At 59.1% G+C, this 16,987-nt stretch overlaps 1 protein-coding gene across 2 annotated transcripts; it reads right to left on the minus strand.

Annotated features, from left to right (window-relative positions):
- Nucleotides 1-1,709: 1,709 nt before the first annotated feature.
- On the minus strand, nucleotides 1,710-10,546 carry C27H15orf39 (chromosome 27 C15orf39 homolog). 2 transcript variants are annotated; one of them, XM_074353948.1, is made up of 3 exons: nucleotides 10,355-10,545; nucleotides 4,253-7,057; nucleotides 1,710-2,329 (listed from the first exon to the last, which is right to left on the minus strand). In XM_074353948.1, exons 2-3 carry the CDS (start codon nucleotides 7,008-7,010, stop codon nucleotides 1,962-1,964), a joined length of 3,126 nt encoding a protein of 1,041 aa, XP_074210049.1. In that variant the 5' UTR covers nucleotides 7,011-7,057; nucleotides 10,355-10,545; the 3' UTR covers nucleotides 1,710-1,961. The 2 variants fall into 2 exon arrangements, with proteins under 2 accessions (XP_074210049.1, XP_074210050.1); XM_074353949.1 differs by having other exon boundaries at nucleotides 2,191-2,329; nucleotides 4,201-7,057; nucleotides 10,355-10,546.
- Between the last annotated feature and the right edge of the window lie 6,441 nt (nucleotides 10,547-16,987).

Genomic DNA, 16,987 nt, shown 5'->3' on the forward strand with positions numbered 1-16,987 from the left:
CCGCACCCCTAGGCCTTCCTTGCCGTCCACCTTACTCGGGCTGTGCTCAACACCTACGTGTTTACCTACGTCTTCCAGGCCCCCTTCAGGCAGCACCTCTTCCAGGATCCAGGACCTCGCCTCAGCCCCAGGTTAGGCTAGGCCCCTCCTGAGCATCCATGGCACTCTTCCTGCAGTTCGTCAGTGCCGTGACCATGTGTGTTGGAGTTTGCTCATCTCCTGGCCTGTCCGCTTCACAGGTCAGGGAATTCCTCAGCCTGTCTGGATAAAGGAGGCAATAGGGCCACACAGAGAGTGTAGCTGAGCTCAGGTAAGACCCACAGGTTAGGGTTGACTTGATGCTGGCAGGTGAGACCAGCCCTCGTGGACTGGCCCCTGCCCAGGTGGAGTGGGAGACTATGGCCAGGAAGCTACCTCAGCAGCCCTGGGAACAAACCTCTGTGGGAACAGAGCCCAGCAGACAGGGTGTCTGGGGGGAACCCAAGCCCAGCTAAAGTGTAGGAGGGGCCATCCTCAGGGGGATACAGCCACCTGCATGAGGGGCGGGGACAGCTCTGTTCCACGTAGACCTTGGTAGGCACATCCTTGGTCCAGGGAAAGGGGCACAAGAAATGCTGGTCACCAGCATTTCTCACCAGGCAGTGGGCCACAGACCAGCAACCACCAGGACCCACAAGGGTCTCAGGAGGCAGAGACTTTTCCTGAGCAGAGAAGCGGCTGAGCAGTGGCCATGTGACAAGGGCCCACATAGCCAGAGCAAGCAGGCACAGGGTGCTGGAGAGCTGCAGCCTGCAAGTGAAGGGCTGGGACCTGGTGATGACATATTAAGCCTATGACCACCCCCCAAACACACAGTCAGGCCCCAGGTCCAAAAACAACCCAAATGCTTTAATGTTTAATGGCCTGCCTCCAGGGCCCACAGCCTTATTACAAACCTTAGCCAGACCAAGGGCCCAGCTTGCTAGCCTCTGGCTCAGTTCAGCACACTGCAAGGAGGGAACCCTCAGCAGGCCTGGCTGATGGGCCCTGACTTCAGGAGGGCCAGGTCCTCAGTCCATGTCTTTGGAGACCCCCCAGGACTGAGCTGTCACTCAGCCTGTCCCTTTTAGTCCCTGAGTCCCTGCAGCTGCTTGGCTCCCGGCAAATACACAATTTCTTGGGATAACACACCAGGTGCAGAGGCAGCTCAGAGAAGTCACTGGTGTCAGTTCGGCACAGGCCTGGGACCTCCCAGGGGTGAGAGCAGCAGGCCCAGGACAAGGATGCCAGCCCCAGGCTGTATCCCTGGACCCCCTATAGCAGGGGAGGGGAAGGGAAGGCTCCCTCAGGGAGCTCCAGGCTCGGGGGGTAGGGCCCAACTCCAAACTCTGGGGCTGTAGTCCTAGGCTTTCCTGGGAGATGATTCTAGAAAGCGTGTGAGTCATATACACTGGACAATGTACCACTCAGAAAACCAAGTCCTATGACACATGAAGGCTTTCTAGAGGAAGGTTCTGCTGGTCTCTGCCTCCTACTGTAGGCCCTGGCTGAGATCTGTGCTCCTGCCCTGGGCAGAAAGCAGAGGACAAACCGAGGTGGGTGTGTGTCAGGCGTCACCCCACAACAACCCAGTGAGGTAGGCTGCGTTGTTCTATTTTACAAACAGGGAGCTGAGGGCACAGGAGGAACTGGCCCGCCCGGTCACACAGCAAGGAGCACAGGAGCCAGGGTCCAAGCCCAAGTCTGCAGGGCTCCAAAGCCCACGTGTTTTCTCTGAGGAAGAAACAGGAAGTAGTCTTTTCTAGCAAAGGCCCTCAAGTTAAAAGCTCAGGGGCTCTCAGGCCAGCCTGGGGCGGGGGGCGGGGTGAGAGCTGGAGAAACCCCAAGGCCATGCCCACTCCTGGCCCTCAGCAGCTGGACCAGCAGAAGGGAGGGGTACAGAGAATGACCCCCGGATCTCCAGACAGCAGTGGCAACCAAGGCTACAGGTGATGGCTCTGGCCGCCCAGCAGCTGTGGGCAGGGCGCGGTCCGGTCCGGTCCTGGGACCTTGTGGCCCCAAGTGGGCAGGGCCAGGCCATTGAGCCAGGCGGATTCCAGCAGGCTGCGGAAGCGTGCCCTCAGCGTTGGGCTGGGGGGGCTGGCGCTGGCAGCAGGGGTGGGTGAGGTGCCAGGGGACCCTCCCCTAGTGGTTGCCTCTGCTTTCTCAGGGCCAGGGGTTGGTGGCTTCCTTCCGGGCTTTTTGGCCTTGGGGGCAGGCGACTTCCAAGCCAGGGCTAGGCTGTCTGGCTCCTCTCTGGCCACGGTGGGTTGTGAGGAGGCCACAGATCCAGCCTCAGTGTCAAAGTCACCTGGAAAATGAACACACAGTCAGGCTGCAGACCCCCAACACCCTCAGGTCCCATCTCCTCGCCTCCAAAGCACTCTAGACCAGTGGTTCTACTGTCCAGGTCAGGAGAGCCCGGGCAGGGTCACAGCCATCATGACCCTCCCCGGCATGTTCCCACCGGCCACACGGTTAGCCCGTCAAGCTGAAAGGGTGTGCTTCTCCCCGGAGACGCCAGCACTCTATGATGAGGGTACCTGCAGGAGAAGCTGTTTGGATGCAAGGACAAGAGGAAAGGGGCTACAAAGGCCAGGAACCACTGGTCTGGTCCAAAGGCCCACTGGACAGGCAGGGAAGCTGAAGCAGAGAGGGCCCTGCCACACAAATGCCATCATCACCCCCAGAGTCGGAGCAAGAGCCTGAGAGCAGTGCCTGGAGGGAGGGGATAGAGGGAGGAGTGGAGGGAACCAGAAGGGCTCCCGACCAAGAGCACACCTGCTGGGAAGGGAGGCTGTCAGGAGAGCACTTCTAAGGACACCACTGTAGGGTGGCCCCCGCTCCAAAGACACTGGGGAAGACTCACAGGTCAGGGAGGGAAGGGGGATGGGGACACAAAAATGCAGCCAGTGGCAGGACACTGGGCCCCAGTCACTTCGTTACCAGGCCCTACTGCCCAGCAGGCAGCCCAGGAAAAATGGACCTGTCCTTCCCTGGGCTCCTGACAGCCCAAATGTAGAGAAGACAGGCTGGGGGGCTTGAGAATGATACATGACACCCACCCTCATTCCTTCTCACCCAGGAACAGAAGGTTTGTGCTTGCATTTTCTTTGCACCCCATTAGGACAAATGCCCCAACTTCTTCAGTGCTCGGGGTCAGCAACACTTGTCACCCAGACCCCAAGCTCCACATCTGCACCTCAGTCCTCAGGCCCCCTCTCCACACCAACCTGGTGCTAGAATGGAAAGGGGACAAGGAACAGCTCCTACAGAGACAGCCAGAGGCCTGGAGGACAGAAGGCAGGGGAGTGGGGAGAGAAAGACAACAGAGTGGGCCTCAGGCCTCGATGCCAGATGTTCTGATGCAGGTGAGGCATCATCCCCAAAATCTTGACTGAAGAAATGTGATCATACACACCACGCCCGCTCCGGAGAGCAAGTTCGAGCTACCTGAACTGACTCAGACAACGCTCCCAGACATGAAAAGAGCGCACTGGCGGACACCAGGCACAGGCGTCAAGTCGTAGGGAAAAGCGAACCACAACACGACGCGCTGACTTATGGGTCACTTCTGTGAGCGTAAATACCCAGGAGGGTGGGAACCCACACATTTAAAAGGCAAGTGTTTGGGGCGGAGGGTGGGGCTCCTGCTGGGTTTGGGGGATGAGGTGCTGGGTAAGCACGGTGCTGCTCACTGAGATGGAAAAGACTGGGGTGGGACGTGAGCTCAGGGGAAAGCTCAGGAGTGTGGTCTGGGAGGAGTTAAGGGTCAGAGAGATCCCAGGTCCGGCATGCAGCTGGGTATTTGGGGCTCAGGCTCAGAAGAGGAGCACTGGGGCGGGACACAGACACAGGGGAAATGACCTCAGATAGAAAACAGGGCTGATCAGAGCCCCAGGAACACCAGAGAAGAAGCCTTCATCAAAGACAGGAAAGACATAACAGATGGGGAAGAGGAGAGAATCTAGGAGGGCGCCGTGCCAGGGAAGGCCAAATTCCCATGGGGTTCAGAGGCTTACAGAAGAGGCCATGAAGACACTCACTGAGGCTGGGGGTTAAGAGGGCTGCGGGTCCATGGAGCCCACCCTGGAAGGCCAGCCCCCTCCCCAGCACAAGTTCTTTCCAGAGGCACAGGAATCCCTCAGCCCCTGGCTGTGAACATTCACACAGCCCACACACCTGTCACTCGCTCACACAGCTCCGGTGGCTACTGGGGCCGCCCCATGCTCACCCAGCTGGCGGCGGACGCAGTCCCGCCACTGCAGGCCCAGCAGGTCGGGGTAGATGTCAGGCAGCTGGCGCAGTGCCAGCAACTTGAGCATGCGTGAAGTGCAGCCGTGCAGCGCGCGCTCCCGCAGGGCGCGCTCCTCCGACAGCGTGGTGGGCCGCAGCTCCACACGGTGCTCCTGCAGCACATGGTCCACGGAAGCGGGGGGCAGCCGCGGGAAGAGCCGCTCCTTCACCAGGTGGATGGGCACGAAGATGGCCCCGGCCCGCACCACATGGGGGAAGGGGCACCGCTGCGTGCACACAAAGCTCTGCAGCTGGGACAGCAGCTTGCCCAGCAGCCCCTGCACACCCTGGCAGTCCTGCCATGCTGCCCGGCCCCAAGGTCCAGACATCTCAAGCCACTCGCGCAGTTTCTCAGGTGGGGAGTGAGCCACTGAGCCTGAGATGGCGTCACACAGGGAGGCGTGCAGTCCTGCGAAGTGTTGCTCTGAGGAGTCTGCTATGATGGGAGTAGAAGCTGGAGCAGGGCCTGCGACTGGAGCAGGAGCCGGAGCTGGAACCAGCGCAGGTGCAGGCGATGGAGTCAGAGCAGGGGCTGAGGTGGGAGAGGCCATGGCTACAGCTGGAGGGCTGGGCAGTGCCAGGTTGAAGCAGGCCATGGGCAAGGGCTGCGTGAGAATCTGTAGTCCAGAGGGCACGGGTGTAGGGGTGGGTGCAGGCTGTGCAGGGGCAGGGGCCGAGGTGGGCACGGCTGGGACCACGGCTGCAGGCAAGGGGGCTGGCCGAAGGATCTTGAATTTTCGAAACATGAAAGCCACGGAGCTGTGGAAGTTGGTCCTTGGGGTGGCTTCTGAGGTCACTGGCACCCCGGGCAGCTCTGGTGCCTCTGTGACTATCTTTTTCAGGCCCTCCAGATCTGAGACCGTGTCCCCTACACCTGACACGCCTGAGACTGTGTTTCCAATGCCCGATGCATCCTCGGCTGCGGTGGGCTTGGTAGGGCGAGGGACCTGGACGGGAGGAGCCTCTGCCACAGTCTTCTTCATACTCAAGTCCAGTGCCACCTCCTCCTTAAGTGAGGAGTGCACCCTCAAGGGGGCTTCCTGGGCAGGCAGGGACCCCCTGCAGTCTTTGTCGTGGTTCTCAGTAGGAGTGGGAGTGGAGGCTGGGGCAGGCTCAGGCTCAGGCTCAGCTGTGGCCTCAGGCGCCTGCACATCCAGATAGTCACGGTAGGGGGCCAGGCTGAAGACATTATCGATAATAGGCATCGGTGGAGAGCTAGGTGGCAACGTGCCCTCGTCCGGTGGCAGAGACTGGCGCCCCTGGGCACAGGGTGGGAGCGCCGGTGGGGTGCGGGGAATTGGACTGTCTCCAATGACAATGGGTGCCCCCGGGTGCTCATCGAGCTGGGGCTGGAGTTGCTCTTTCCTGCAGCTGGGCAGCCACATCTTCTCGACTTCCCGCACGGGCTTCTCTGCAGGCCTCACGGGCTCAGAGCACAGCTGGCTGGCAGACAGAGGCTGGCACGCCCTCTGGAAGGCACTGGGCTGTGGCATGGCCTGCAAACTGTTCTGGGCAGGTGGCGTCCCTCCGAGCCCTGGGGATGCTCCGTAGAGAGAGAGGTCGTCCCGGGCATAAGGAAAGCCCAGCGTCTGAGAGGCAAAGTCCAGTGGGCAGCGTGGGGCAAGAGGTGGCTCCAGCTTGAGGCCTGGAGAGGGTGCTGGGAGTGGGGCAGAGGGGTAGGAATATGAATCCAACCCCACTGGGGGCATATAAGGTGTCTGGACTGACTGCTGCCTCAGGTAGGGGCTGCTCAGCCCACCAGCCAGGTATCCGGCCCCCTTGTGGGCTCCCAGAGGCTGCAGGGGAAGCACTGAGCCATAGCTGACCTGCTTCTCCGGGTGGCGACAGGCTGGAGGGCAAGGCAGAGACTGTGCAGGGTGGGGCAGTGGATAGTGGGTGGGCACCGCATCCTGGCAGGCTGGTCCCAGGGGTTGGGCCAGCTGGGTCCAAGGACTGGGGGACCCCTCAGACAATGCCGGCTTGGGGTCCCCAGAGTAAGGACCTGCATACTTGGAGGCCAGGAAGCCCGTGCTGTGTGTGGTCCGATACTTCTCCAAGAATGTCTGGCACGGGGAGAAGCTCACCGAGGAGTCTTTGCCAGATCCCCCAACTGGCACCCCACGCAAGAAGGTGCCATCCAGGGACTGGCCCTTGGCAGGAGCTGGGGGCAGAGAACAAGATGGGTCGGCCGGGGGTAACAGGGATCCAGTCACCAGCGTCCAATCAACATCCAGTGGCCTCTTCGCTGCCCCTTCCCCCAGGCAAGTCGAGAGCCCATAACACAGAGGATTGCGGTAGACAGGTTTGGGTGCCGCCAGTGGGGGGCCCGGGTAGGGATGGCCCTGGGGGCTGAAGGGCAAGAGATCAACAGGGCCAGAGTCCTGTGCTTTCTCGGCGCTTTCTGTGGGTGGGCGGTAGAGCAGGCAGCTGGTCAGCAGGCTGTCTGCCCGAAGTGGGGGTCCTGCCATGCTGGTAGGGTACAAGGATGGGTATGGGGTCCAGGATGACAACCGCTCAGACCCTGTCTTAGGAGGACCCCCCATGGGGCAGGAGAAGTAGGCACCCTTGTAGCTGCAGGGGTCCTGGGCACCAGCAGAGGGGGGCAGGCTGTGCCCGGGCCCGGAGTCGGCCTCGAGGCGGGGCAGCTTGCCATATGTCACAGGCCCCAGGGCCCCCAGGGGCCGCTTCTCTGCCATTGCGAAGGCTTCAAGCCGTCCAGGGCCCCAGCTACTCAACCGCTGACCTGGGAGAGAGAAGGAGAGAGGCAGGGGCTGTCAGAAGAACAGGCTACAGGCAAAGCAACAGAGGAATGCTGCTCTCGCTGGCTCACTGCCACACCTAAGAACTTGGCACTCAGTAGATGCTCAATAAAGACTGTGAATGAAGGAATGAATGCACGAGCCAACTTTATTTTTTAAGCTGCAGAATCCTTTGTTTAAGGAATTCTTGGGCGGCAACCCTAACATATCTCCCAGCCCCATTCCAGGAGCCCCGTCTGTTCAGCTTTCCTCCACATGACTCCCAAGACCCCTTCCTTGGGGTTTCAGGCTTTGTAAGGTCCAGTCTGAGGACCACTTTGCTTAGCTACCCTCCAGCTCCCACCCTACCCTGCCAGCTGTATACAGATGAGGAGACCCATTTATCCTTCCTACCTCCTACTACTAGCTCTTATTCCAAGATGCCATAGTGATCTCAAGATGCCCCCTGCAGCCAAGATGTGGAATCAGGCATTGTCTACAAATTCAGATTTCCTGTGGTACTCTAGATTGCCTTCTGACCTGCCAGTCTTATCAAAAATGGCAGAGCCAGGCCTGCAACCCAGGTCCCCAGGCCCAGAACAACAGTCACTGGGCTTGGTTTTGGAGGGCAGTCCCCCAGGAGAGGCGGCCCCAGGCATCCCTTCGTACAAGCCCCACCCCCATGTTAGCTCCTCCCCCAACCGGAGAGCAAAGGCTGTCAGCAGATGGTGCTGTGGTGCCAACAGGAAGCTCCCAAAAGTATAGGGGAGGAAAGCCTGTGTCCAACCCAGCCCCTAAGCTGGGGCTATTCAAAGACACGTGGGGGCAGCACAGGACCACGGAGCAGGTGGGGAGGTGGGAGGATGTGACTCCAAGAAGGGAGCCCCCGGGGGCCACAGAATGCTAGTTGGCAATGACCCCTATTGTACTGATGGAAAACCTGAGGGCCAGAGAAAGACTAAGGTCCCGAAGCAAGGCCAAACAAGGATTGGGACCCACGCCCGGAGAGGTCAAGTGTGGGTTTCCTCAAGGCAGCAGGCACCCAGTGGCCCAGAAGGGGTCATCTGAGGCCAGTCTGCTAGGGCCACATTGACCTGCTTCAATGCCCTGTTCCCCAAAACCCTCAGGTGGCTTAGAAAGGATGCATCAGCCGTCTTGCTATGATTAGGTCATGGGCCAGGTGTCACAGGTTTCTACCACCACCAAGCCAAGACCAACTTCCTCTCTTGGCCTTCTCTTCCCTTCTGGCTGGTGGCCAATGCCAGCCACAGGCTCCAAGTTTGACTGGCACATTTTGGGGACAGGAAAAGACAAGGGTAGTATGGGGGGCCAATGCCCAGTCTCATCCCAGCCTAAGTGCACCAAGAAGGCCAGGTAAGACTCTCAGAAAGAAAGCTGGCTCATCTCCTGGCCAGAATCCAACAGCTCAGGTCAGCCTGGAGAAGGGAATGCTCCTGAGAAGACAGGAAGGGGCGTCAGCAAAACAAAACCCATGGCAATGCCCTAGGACCAGGCCCTGTATCCCAAGGGGAAAGCCCCCACCCCGCTGCACAGCAACTCTGCAAGAGGTTGCATGCTGTTGGGGGTGCTGAGTCCCCCTGTCCTTGGGGAGCTCTGGATTAATTAAGTGCTCACTCTATCTCACCTCCCTGACGTACTCCCTGGGGCCTGCTCCCCACCCAGCCCAGGGCCCAGAATTCTTTCTCTCCTGGGCTCTGCCCACTGCATGCCCTTGCCCTGGAGACTTCCTGAGACACCCCCGGGACCCAGCCAATAAAGGTGAGGCTACTTGGGATCCTCAAGAGTCTTTGGGGGAGAGGTGGAGGCTCCAGGGAGCCAGCAGAAGACTATGAAGTGTATGGCGGTGACATTACCTCCTGCCAGTAGGAGATGGAGAGCCAGTATACACTCCCTCAAGGTAGGCGCCTCCCCACTCAAGATGGTAGCCAAAATGTAGGTGCCTCCTTCCCTGACACACACACACAAAGAGGCAAGCAATCGTTTGAAGAGCGGGACCCCAGGGAGCAGGATCACATCACTGTCTGGGATACTGAGCTGTTCGCTGGCTGACGTGGGGGCTGGGCTGAGAGGACCAACCTCTCACAGGGTCCAGAAGAGCTCACCCCCGCTTTGCCACCCCTGCCATAAGCAGCAGGGGAAGCAAACAACTCCGAGGCCCAATTCCCTCTTCCACCTCCCAAGGGGTCTCCGGATGGACATTAGGCAAGACCAGGGTGAAGAGAGTGATCCTGCCAGCTGTGGCCAGCGACTGGACTCAAGAGAGCGTAATCGGGCCCCCTTCCCATGTTCTCACACCTCCCCCAGCGGAGGCTCTCGGCCCTGCTGACGCTAAAACCGCACCTAGGGGCAGCCTAGGCTCCAGGGGAGGGGGAAGGGTCGCGGGATTGGCTCCACCCCCTTTCCATTACCTGCCTCGCCCAAAACTCTAGTGCCTGGGGCCCTCAGACGACCTGGCTTTGGGGCTGCCGCCGCACCCGACCCCGCAGGCTTCCGGGTGTTCCCACGCCCTGCCCGGCGGCACTGGGGCGCACGTGCACCCCAGCAGGCTGATACACAGGCCGCCACCACTCATGCAAACCCATGTCTGCAAGTACGTTCCTGGCCCATATCTGCACGCACGTCCCTCCAGAACTGCATTCTCCCCTAGCTCGGGCCCCCGCACACGTGTGCATGCAGACAGGCCCGCGCACCGGGCCCCACGGACCGACACCCAACGACTGGCGGGAGGGACAGGGCAGGGGGCGGCTCGGCCGCAGAGTCTGGGCAGCCACCGCCTCGGGGCGATCCCGCCAGCCTGGGCTGCAGCCAGAGAGTGAGTCAAGCCATAGCAAAGAAACCGCAGGGCCGTCCCGTCCCAGCAGGGCGCGACCAGGGCCCCGCGGCGTCTCAGGGCCCGCCGTCCCCCAGGCTAGACCCCCGCCACCCCCTCATCTCCGCCCGCAGTCCACGTGAGCCGGACCCCGTGGGAGGCCCGAGGGCTCGGCCTGAGCTCCGCTTCGCCAGCCCTGCGCAGGATCCGGCGTCCCGCCGGAGGTCCAGGCCCCGGGGGCCTCGTAGTCCGAGGGAAGTCGGAGCAGCAGCGCGACCCCTGCCCGGCAGCCGGCCCGCCGGGGACCTGCGGCAGCAGCCAGGAGCCACGCCAACTCGGCCCAGACCCAGCGCGCCCCATCCCCGGGCCGGCCGGTAGGGGCGCCCTGGGGCAGCGCCACCCGCCCCTTCCCCACGAGCCGCCCGCAAACTCGGCCCAAGTTTCCGCGCCCGCCGAGCGGGCGAGCTCCTACCTGCAAGGCAACTGGCTTCCCGCGGCTGCTGCCCGGGGCCGCGACCGCATTCTCCACCGCCGCCGAGGCTGCGGGTCCTTGTCCGGCCGGACCCTGCGCGGGAAGTCGCGGTGAGCACCGAGGCCGGAGCCACCCTCCTCACGGCCGTTCGCGCCGCCGCCGGGCGCCGTCTGCGGTCCCGGGCGGGGCGGGCTGGGGGCGGGGCGGGGGCGGGGCGGCCCGCGCGGTGGGGGCAGAGCCCGGCGGCGCCTCTGGGAGCCTGCGCTCCCCTGGGCCCGGGAGTGCGGAGGGCCTGCGTCGTCCAGCTCTCCTGGGACCAGGCCGCGGGCTCTGTGCACTGTCTGAACCCACCGAACCATCAGACGTCTCCAGTCACTCCGTTAGATCATTCATTCACTGCCACTTTCTAGCTATGTGATCTGGTGCCTGCCACTTGACCTCGCTGAACTTCAGTTTCCTTATTTTAGTAAAACTGGTATTATATCATGGTGCTGTGTCTTAAGGCTTAGAAGAGTTTGCATTAAAATATTTGGCACTTTTGGCCAGTACAGTTGCATTAGGGGCTGGAGAGGACTCCTTAGTTTGTCTCCCTCATCTTGGTGCAGCCAGTGAAGGCAAATTGCAGACAAAAGTATCTCCACCCCTGTTGAGGGGCACCACGCCTGTCTGAGGAAGGGGTGATTTCCCCATCCCTGGAGTGAGCCAGGAATGAGGATGCTGGGAGGTTTGCTAAGTGGCCTCCTCAGTGGGTATCTCTGAACCTTTTTGGCAAATCTCCCTCAGTAAAACAGGCCTGAGCACGTGTAGCCTGGGAGATGGGATGAGGGGAGCATCTCCAGCATCCCCAGAATGGTCTGTTACCAGGAGAGGGGCTGGAGGGGTGGAAGGGCTGTCCCCATTTGCCTTCTCTAGGCCCTCTGATATCGGATGAGAAACCCCTCAGTGCTGCTACCTTCTCTGAAAAACCTGGTCCTTCACATTTCCTGGGCTGCCCAAGGACTGGGGACAAGTGTGTGCAGGGAGGAGGGATGGGACAGGGGGACATGCTAAAGGTCAGTGCAAGTTCATGGTGCAAGACCACCCAGGCCACCAGCTCAGATCCCAAAGGTCAGAGCTGCCTGAGTCAGAGGGCAGAGCAGGCCTGAGACCGCAGATTCCAAGAGTAAGGAAGCAGCTAGGGCAGCTGGGGCTGAAGAGGAGGGGACACTGCCGGGAGGAAGAGTAAGTGAAGGTCACCTGGGGGCAGCAGAGTGGGTATCACTTAGTTGAAAACTGGAGGGTCCTTAGTTTGGAGAGAGCTGGGGAGCAGAGACTCAGAGAAGGCTGAGGCTTTCCCAAGGCAGGCTGGAATCAGGAAAGTGCATCTGTGTACTGACAACTAGGGGTCATGGCCAAGCCTCAGCTCCCAGGCTGTTCCTCCTCACCCTTGCTCCTCAATAACTCTGTCCCCACCTCCACGACACCCATTCCCCCACCTCTGCCTGGTTATTAGGGGTTGAGGGGAGGGCAGTGTTCTCAGCTCTCAGGGTCTAGGACTCCCAGGTTGTATGCTCAGCTGGCCGGTGTTCTCTCCAGTCTCTCTGAGCCTGGTGAGACCCTAGGGGGGCCAGTTAAGATTCTGTGGCCCAACTGAGTCTTATCTTAATTCAAGGACACTTCACAAAGACAGCAGCTCCCTTAATCAATGTCTTGTCCGTTACTTTCTGGTATCACTTAAACACCTTGAACTACAAAAGAAACATCACAGAGCAGGAGACTTGGGAGCCACTTTGTAACTTTCTGAGCCTCAATCTCCTTACCTGCAAAATGGGAACCATGAAACGTGCCTCACAGATGGAGGTGAGTGTCTAACAAAATCAGTGTGGGAAATTGCTCATAAACCATGAGAAGCTCGTACAGTTGTAGCTGACCGTGAGCTCCTGAAGGCTGACCTTTCCCTCTTGTTCTCTAACCCAAGGGTCGTGTGCGAAGCCTGTGGAGAGAGGTGCCTATTAAGCCTCTGTTGGATGAAGGAAGCTAACCAGTACCAGGTGGCTGCCTTGGGAGCCCCCGCCCCGTGTGTTTATTAGGCTGTGATCTCGGAAAGGAGAAATGGTATTGTGGCTGGATTGAACAGTGTGAGCAAAAGCAGAGAAGGGAACAGTCTGTCCTTATGTGGGCTTCCTGACTGGTATTAACAAAGAACAGTAGCATAGAAAAGCCTGGAAGGGAGGTTTCACGCTGCCCCACCCCCACCACACTGGGGCTGCACATTCTCTGGCTCCACCCCACCCCAGACACTGACTACTCCTTCTGGCTCCCTGGGAAGATGAGATAAGAGGTCAACTCCCCGAACCTCAGCTCCTTACCTACACATGGTTATTAATAACAATGTCACTCTCTCTAATGGGGCCACACCTGCTATTTACAAATCTCTTTCCTTTCTCAGAGGAGCTTCTTCTCACCCCAGAGAAGAGAGATGTGTTGCTGGCAGCCACTCTACAGGAAGAGAAACAGAGAAGTGGGGTGCCTTTCCTCAAATCACACAGCAATGCTCTCCCCAATCCTTTCAGACCTGGCTATAGAAATTGCCTCCTCCAGGGAGGCCCCCAGATTGCTATTACAGCACTCTCTGCCATCTCTATTTCCTCATCCCTCTCCTACTGAGCTGTGTGACTTTAGGCAAGCCCCTTAACCTCTCAGTTTACTCATTAGTCAAATAAGCATGAACATCCAACGAGTTCACAGCTTGTTTTATAGTAAGTCCTCAACCAGTGGTAGCTCTAGAGGAGGAGCGGGAGGTGGCTTGCCCACATAGCCAAGAAATGGAGGACCTGGGACTCCCCCCACCCCAGGACTGTGTGACCTCAAACTCTTCTGAAAGAAGGCTTAGGCACAGGTGATAGTCAGGAACCCTCTGCCACCCAAGCACGCAGAGCCTGAGAGGTGAGCTGTACCAGTGGCTGTCAGCCTGGGCTCAGGGCATCCTAGGGGATCCGGGTAAGATGGGACCTGAGGTGGGGCACGGTGATGGGGTCTGATCAGAGCCACCTCCCAAATACGTGCATGTAAACCAGAGTTTCCTTCTGCAGGGATGGCCGATGGGGAGCAGTAACCTGCTACTCTGCCTAGGTGAGCAGGGAGCCCCCCAAAACTCTGGAGGAGCCCCACCTCACCTCCAGAGGAAATCAGAGTCTCTTGAAGGGAGATCCCAAAGACCAAGAAAGGGGGAAGGCCTTTCACTAGGCCACTCTGAAGACCATGACCACCAGCATTCTGGCCAGAAACAAAGCCTGCACACAATAATTTGGGGACCTTACTGCAGAGGGGGAACATGCTCTGATTAACTTAACAGCCAGGGTGGATTGACTGCCCTTCCTATCTTTCCTTCCGCCAAACATTGAGGACCCCCAGGCTTTATGCCAGCAGTGAAGCGGGCCCTGGTGTTGCTTTCCCGAGCAGTGAGAGAGGTGGATGTAAAAGAGACCATGGCACTCCAGTGTGATGTGTGCTCGTGTGGGGACAGGGCTGCTGTGGCCCAAGGGAGGCCTGAGGAATAGGCCCTTGCGTTGGGGAGGGTCCCTGTTCTGGCTGCACCATAGCCCAGCCTGAGAGGCAGAGGGGCTCTGACTAGGTGCTGGAAGCAATGGGAAACATTCCCTCCCCAACTCCGGAGAGGTCTTTCTCGTGCTCATGTGTGATCCTGTCTCATGTGCCACACCCTGCCCCTCAGCTCAGCATTTCCCATGACTCCCCAGTGCCCTCAGGATCCAGTTTCCCACTCCGGCTTTGGCCTGCCTCCCCACTGACCCTCTCCAGCCAGCCTGTCACTGCAGCCTCCAGAGCCAGCCAGAGTTCGTCACTGGGTCACACCTCCATGCTCTGAAGCATGTTCTCTCTGTCCAGATCTTTCTTTGCCAACTCCTGTCAGCTTTCAAGGCTTCGCTCAGGCCACCTCCTCCAGGAAACCTTCCTGAGCTCCAGGCTAGGTTTGGTCAGTTCTTCTGAGGCCTTAATAGCATTCTGAACTCATCTCCATTCTAGCTGTTAAATTGCCTGGTTACAAGCCTGGGTCCCCTACTAGCCTGGGGAGGGACCTCCCCCCGGGCAGGGCCTGGGTCTGCCTGTGCACTGGGACTCCAGTGTCCAGCATGCGGCAGAGTCAGACCATGGTTATGGAGTGAAGGTTTGTGGCAAAGGGGGACGCTACACATCTGAGAGGGAAGAAAGGCAGAAAAACCTCCTGGGCCCAGAAGTGAGAGTCTAAGAGGAGCCTCTGCTTCCAAAAGCCCCTGCTCACCCCTTTTCAGCCTCTCAGGACCTGTGACAGCAAACCCCAGACCAGCAGCAGCCTCTGCCAGCCTGCATGTCAACAGGGGAAAACTGAGGCCCATAGAGGGGCAGCCATATGCCCAGGGTCTGGGGCAGGCGGGCCTAGAACCCTCCCAAAGGCCTCAGACGCCAGCTCTCCCTCCGCATCCCACCCCCAGACCTAGGAGGGAAAAACACCTGGCTGAGCTCCACCTGTGTGCCTTGTGCCTCGTGCTGCCTGCAGCCCCCTCCTTGGAGGCCCCCAGCCTGGGGCTGGGGGTGTCAGGAGAAGGGAGGGGGACCCCTGAGAGAAGGGGAGAGGCTGATGCATTTCTCCCTCAGTGTTGCAGGAGGCTGCTCCCCCTACCCTGTGTCTGGACTTCTGCCAACCTCCCTAATCACCTCCTTTCCTTTCCCCATCCAGGCCCTCTCCCTGGGGATCCCCTCCCCCGGCCCCTGTGCCCTGGGCAGAGCAGCACAGCTGTTCCAGGTTGGCGGTTTGGGCCTGGGCAGCCTGTACCCACAACACGGACTCCTGCCCAGTGCCCGCCTCCCTTCAGTTAGGCTTTGGCCTCCACAGGGAGTTACATTCCCCTAGCTCCCCAGTTCAAGGGTCATGGGAGGCTGCTAATCCAGCTCCTCCTGGCTGTGTCCCGGCCCCTTCCCTTGGTGCCAGAGCACCCTCCTCTCCTACCAGGGCAGGCTGAGTGGATTGACCCCCAAAGACTTCCTAAGGCTGGCGGGGGCAGTGGGGTCTGGGCCAGGTGGTTGGTGCTGCCCCCTTGTTAGTGGCCCACTGGGGTTTCCATCACTTAGGGCTGGTTACCAGGCAACTGCATCTGAGGGCTGGGCCCTGGCTTCAGACTGGCACAGCCACTGCTGCTGAGGGGGAATGCATGCAGTCAGGCCAGCGAGGCCAGGGTCACGGTCAGGAGGCCTCATGTGCCTGGGAGCGGTGAGAGCGGTGCCTCAGATTTGCAACCTCAGAAACTCCTTATCATTTTCTCAGCTTAGACTCACAGCCCTGCCCCAGGAAAGGGGTTTCCAGGGTCTTCCACACAAACGCCCACACTCAGAGCCCTCAGGTTTCTGAGAAGTTGAGGAGAGGCTGAGTGGGAGCAGAGAGGGGCACTTTTCCCTTTTTAGGGACTGGGGGTGCAGCCCTGTGGCCTTACTGACCACCACCCTGTGGACTGAGGTGGGAGGCACGAGAAGTCAGGTTTCCCAGGTTACAGGGCTTAGGCTTTGGGTCTAAATCCTGCTCTGTCTCTCGATGGTTGTGTGACCTTGGACATGTTGATTGGCTGGCTGAGCTCAGTTGCCTCATCTGTAAAAATGGGATGATAACCCCTGTCTCAGCAGGCAGTGCACAGTCTGTAACATCCAGTGCTGTGCCTGGCACGTGGCCTCCTCTCCATACCTGTCTGCTCCCTTTCTCCAAGCCCCGCCCTGTACTCACCCCAAGCTTCCCACATTGCAAGGGAGCAAGGATGACAGATGCTGACAGCCCACACGTGGGCCACCCAGCATTGCCAGGTGACCCAGGAAAGTACCATCCTCACATCCAACAATGTCCTTGTGCCCTGACTCTGCCCCTTGCTCCCCCATTCCTGCTGACTTGAGTTTTTAAAACTCCTATAGCCATAACCATGTACCAAGAGCTGTTTTAAATGCTCCACAAATATTAACATGATTAACTTATGTAATCCATTGAGTAGATTAAGTCACTTCATTCATTTATTTTATTAATCCATTCAATGGATTAAAGGAGGTAATACTGATATGGACCCAGGGAGCTGTGGTGGGACAGAGGCCCAGGCACACTTCCCTCCCATACTGGGCTGGCTTCGGCTGTGCTGCTGGGTTGGATGCCAGTCCTGCCTCCTGCCACAAAGCCAGCCTGGGCTGGTGTAGCCACAGGCAGGTCAGAGTTTCAGGAAGAGCAGTGATGGCTAATTAAAACTTCAGCTCAGGGAGGCCCCCTTGGGACCAGGGTTGCCTCAGTCAGCTCCCTTGGGGAGGTCCCCTAATTGGACCCCTGGGCCCTAGTAATGATGCAAACTCACCAGGCAGAGGATAACAGGCAGGGAGGGAGGGGAAAGGGGGAAGGAAACAGGTTGGCAAAAAAAATAACAACCACCCCCCCATTGTGAGGGTAGTGATTTGAGAGTCCCCAGACTGTCACTTAGTTGCTGTGTAACTTTGAATGGGTTGCTTAGCCTCTCTGATCCTCCAATTCCTTGTTGACAAGTGGAGATAATAGAAACTCCAGCCCTGGAGGGTTGTTGTGAGAAGATATGCCTGGAAAGTACCTAGCATAATGCCTGGCTCAGAAGTAGGGAC

The sequence above is a fragment of the Camelus bactrianus genome, chromosome 27, assembly GCF_048773025.1.
Source record: "Camelus bactrianus isolate YW-2024 breed Bactrian camel chromosome 27, ASM4877302v1, whole genome shotgun sequence".
Taxonomy (NCBI): Eukaryota; Metazoa; Chordata; class Mammalia; order Artiodactyla; family Camelidae; genus Camelus; species Camelus bactrianus.

What these genes read in the sequence shown, in the direction of transcription:
- C27H15orf39 (XM_074353948.1), bottom strand. Translation starts at nt 7,010, where the DNA reads ATGGCAGAGAAGCGGCCCCTGGGGGCCCTGGGGCCTGTGACATATGGC. An exon ending in CTGCGTCCGCCGCCAGCTGG is followed by an intron (nt 2,330 to 4,252) that starts GTGAGCATGGGG and finishes TTCATTTTCCAG; the next exon opens with GTGACTTTGACACTGAGGCT.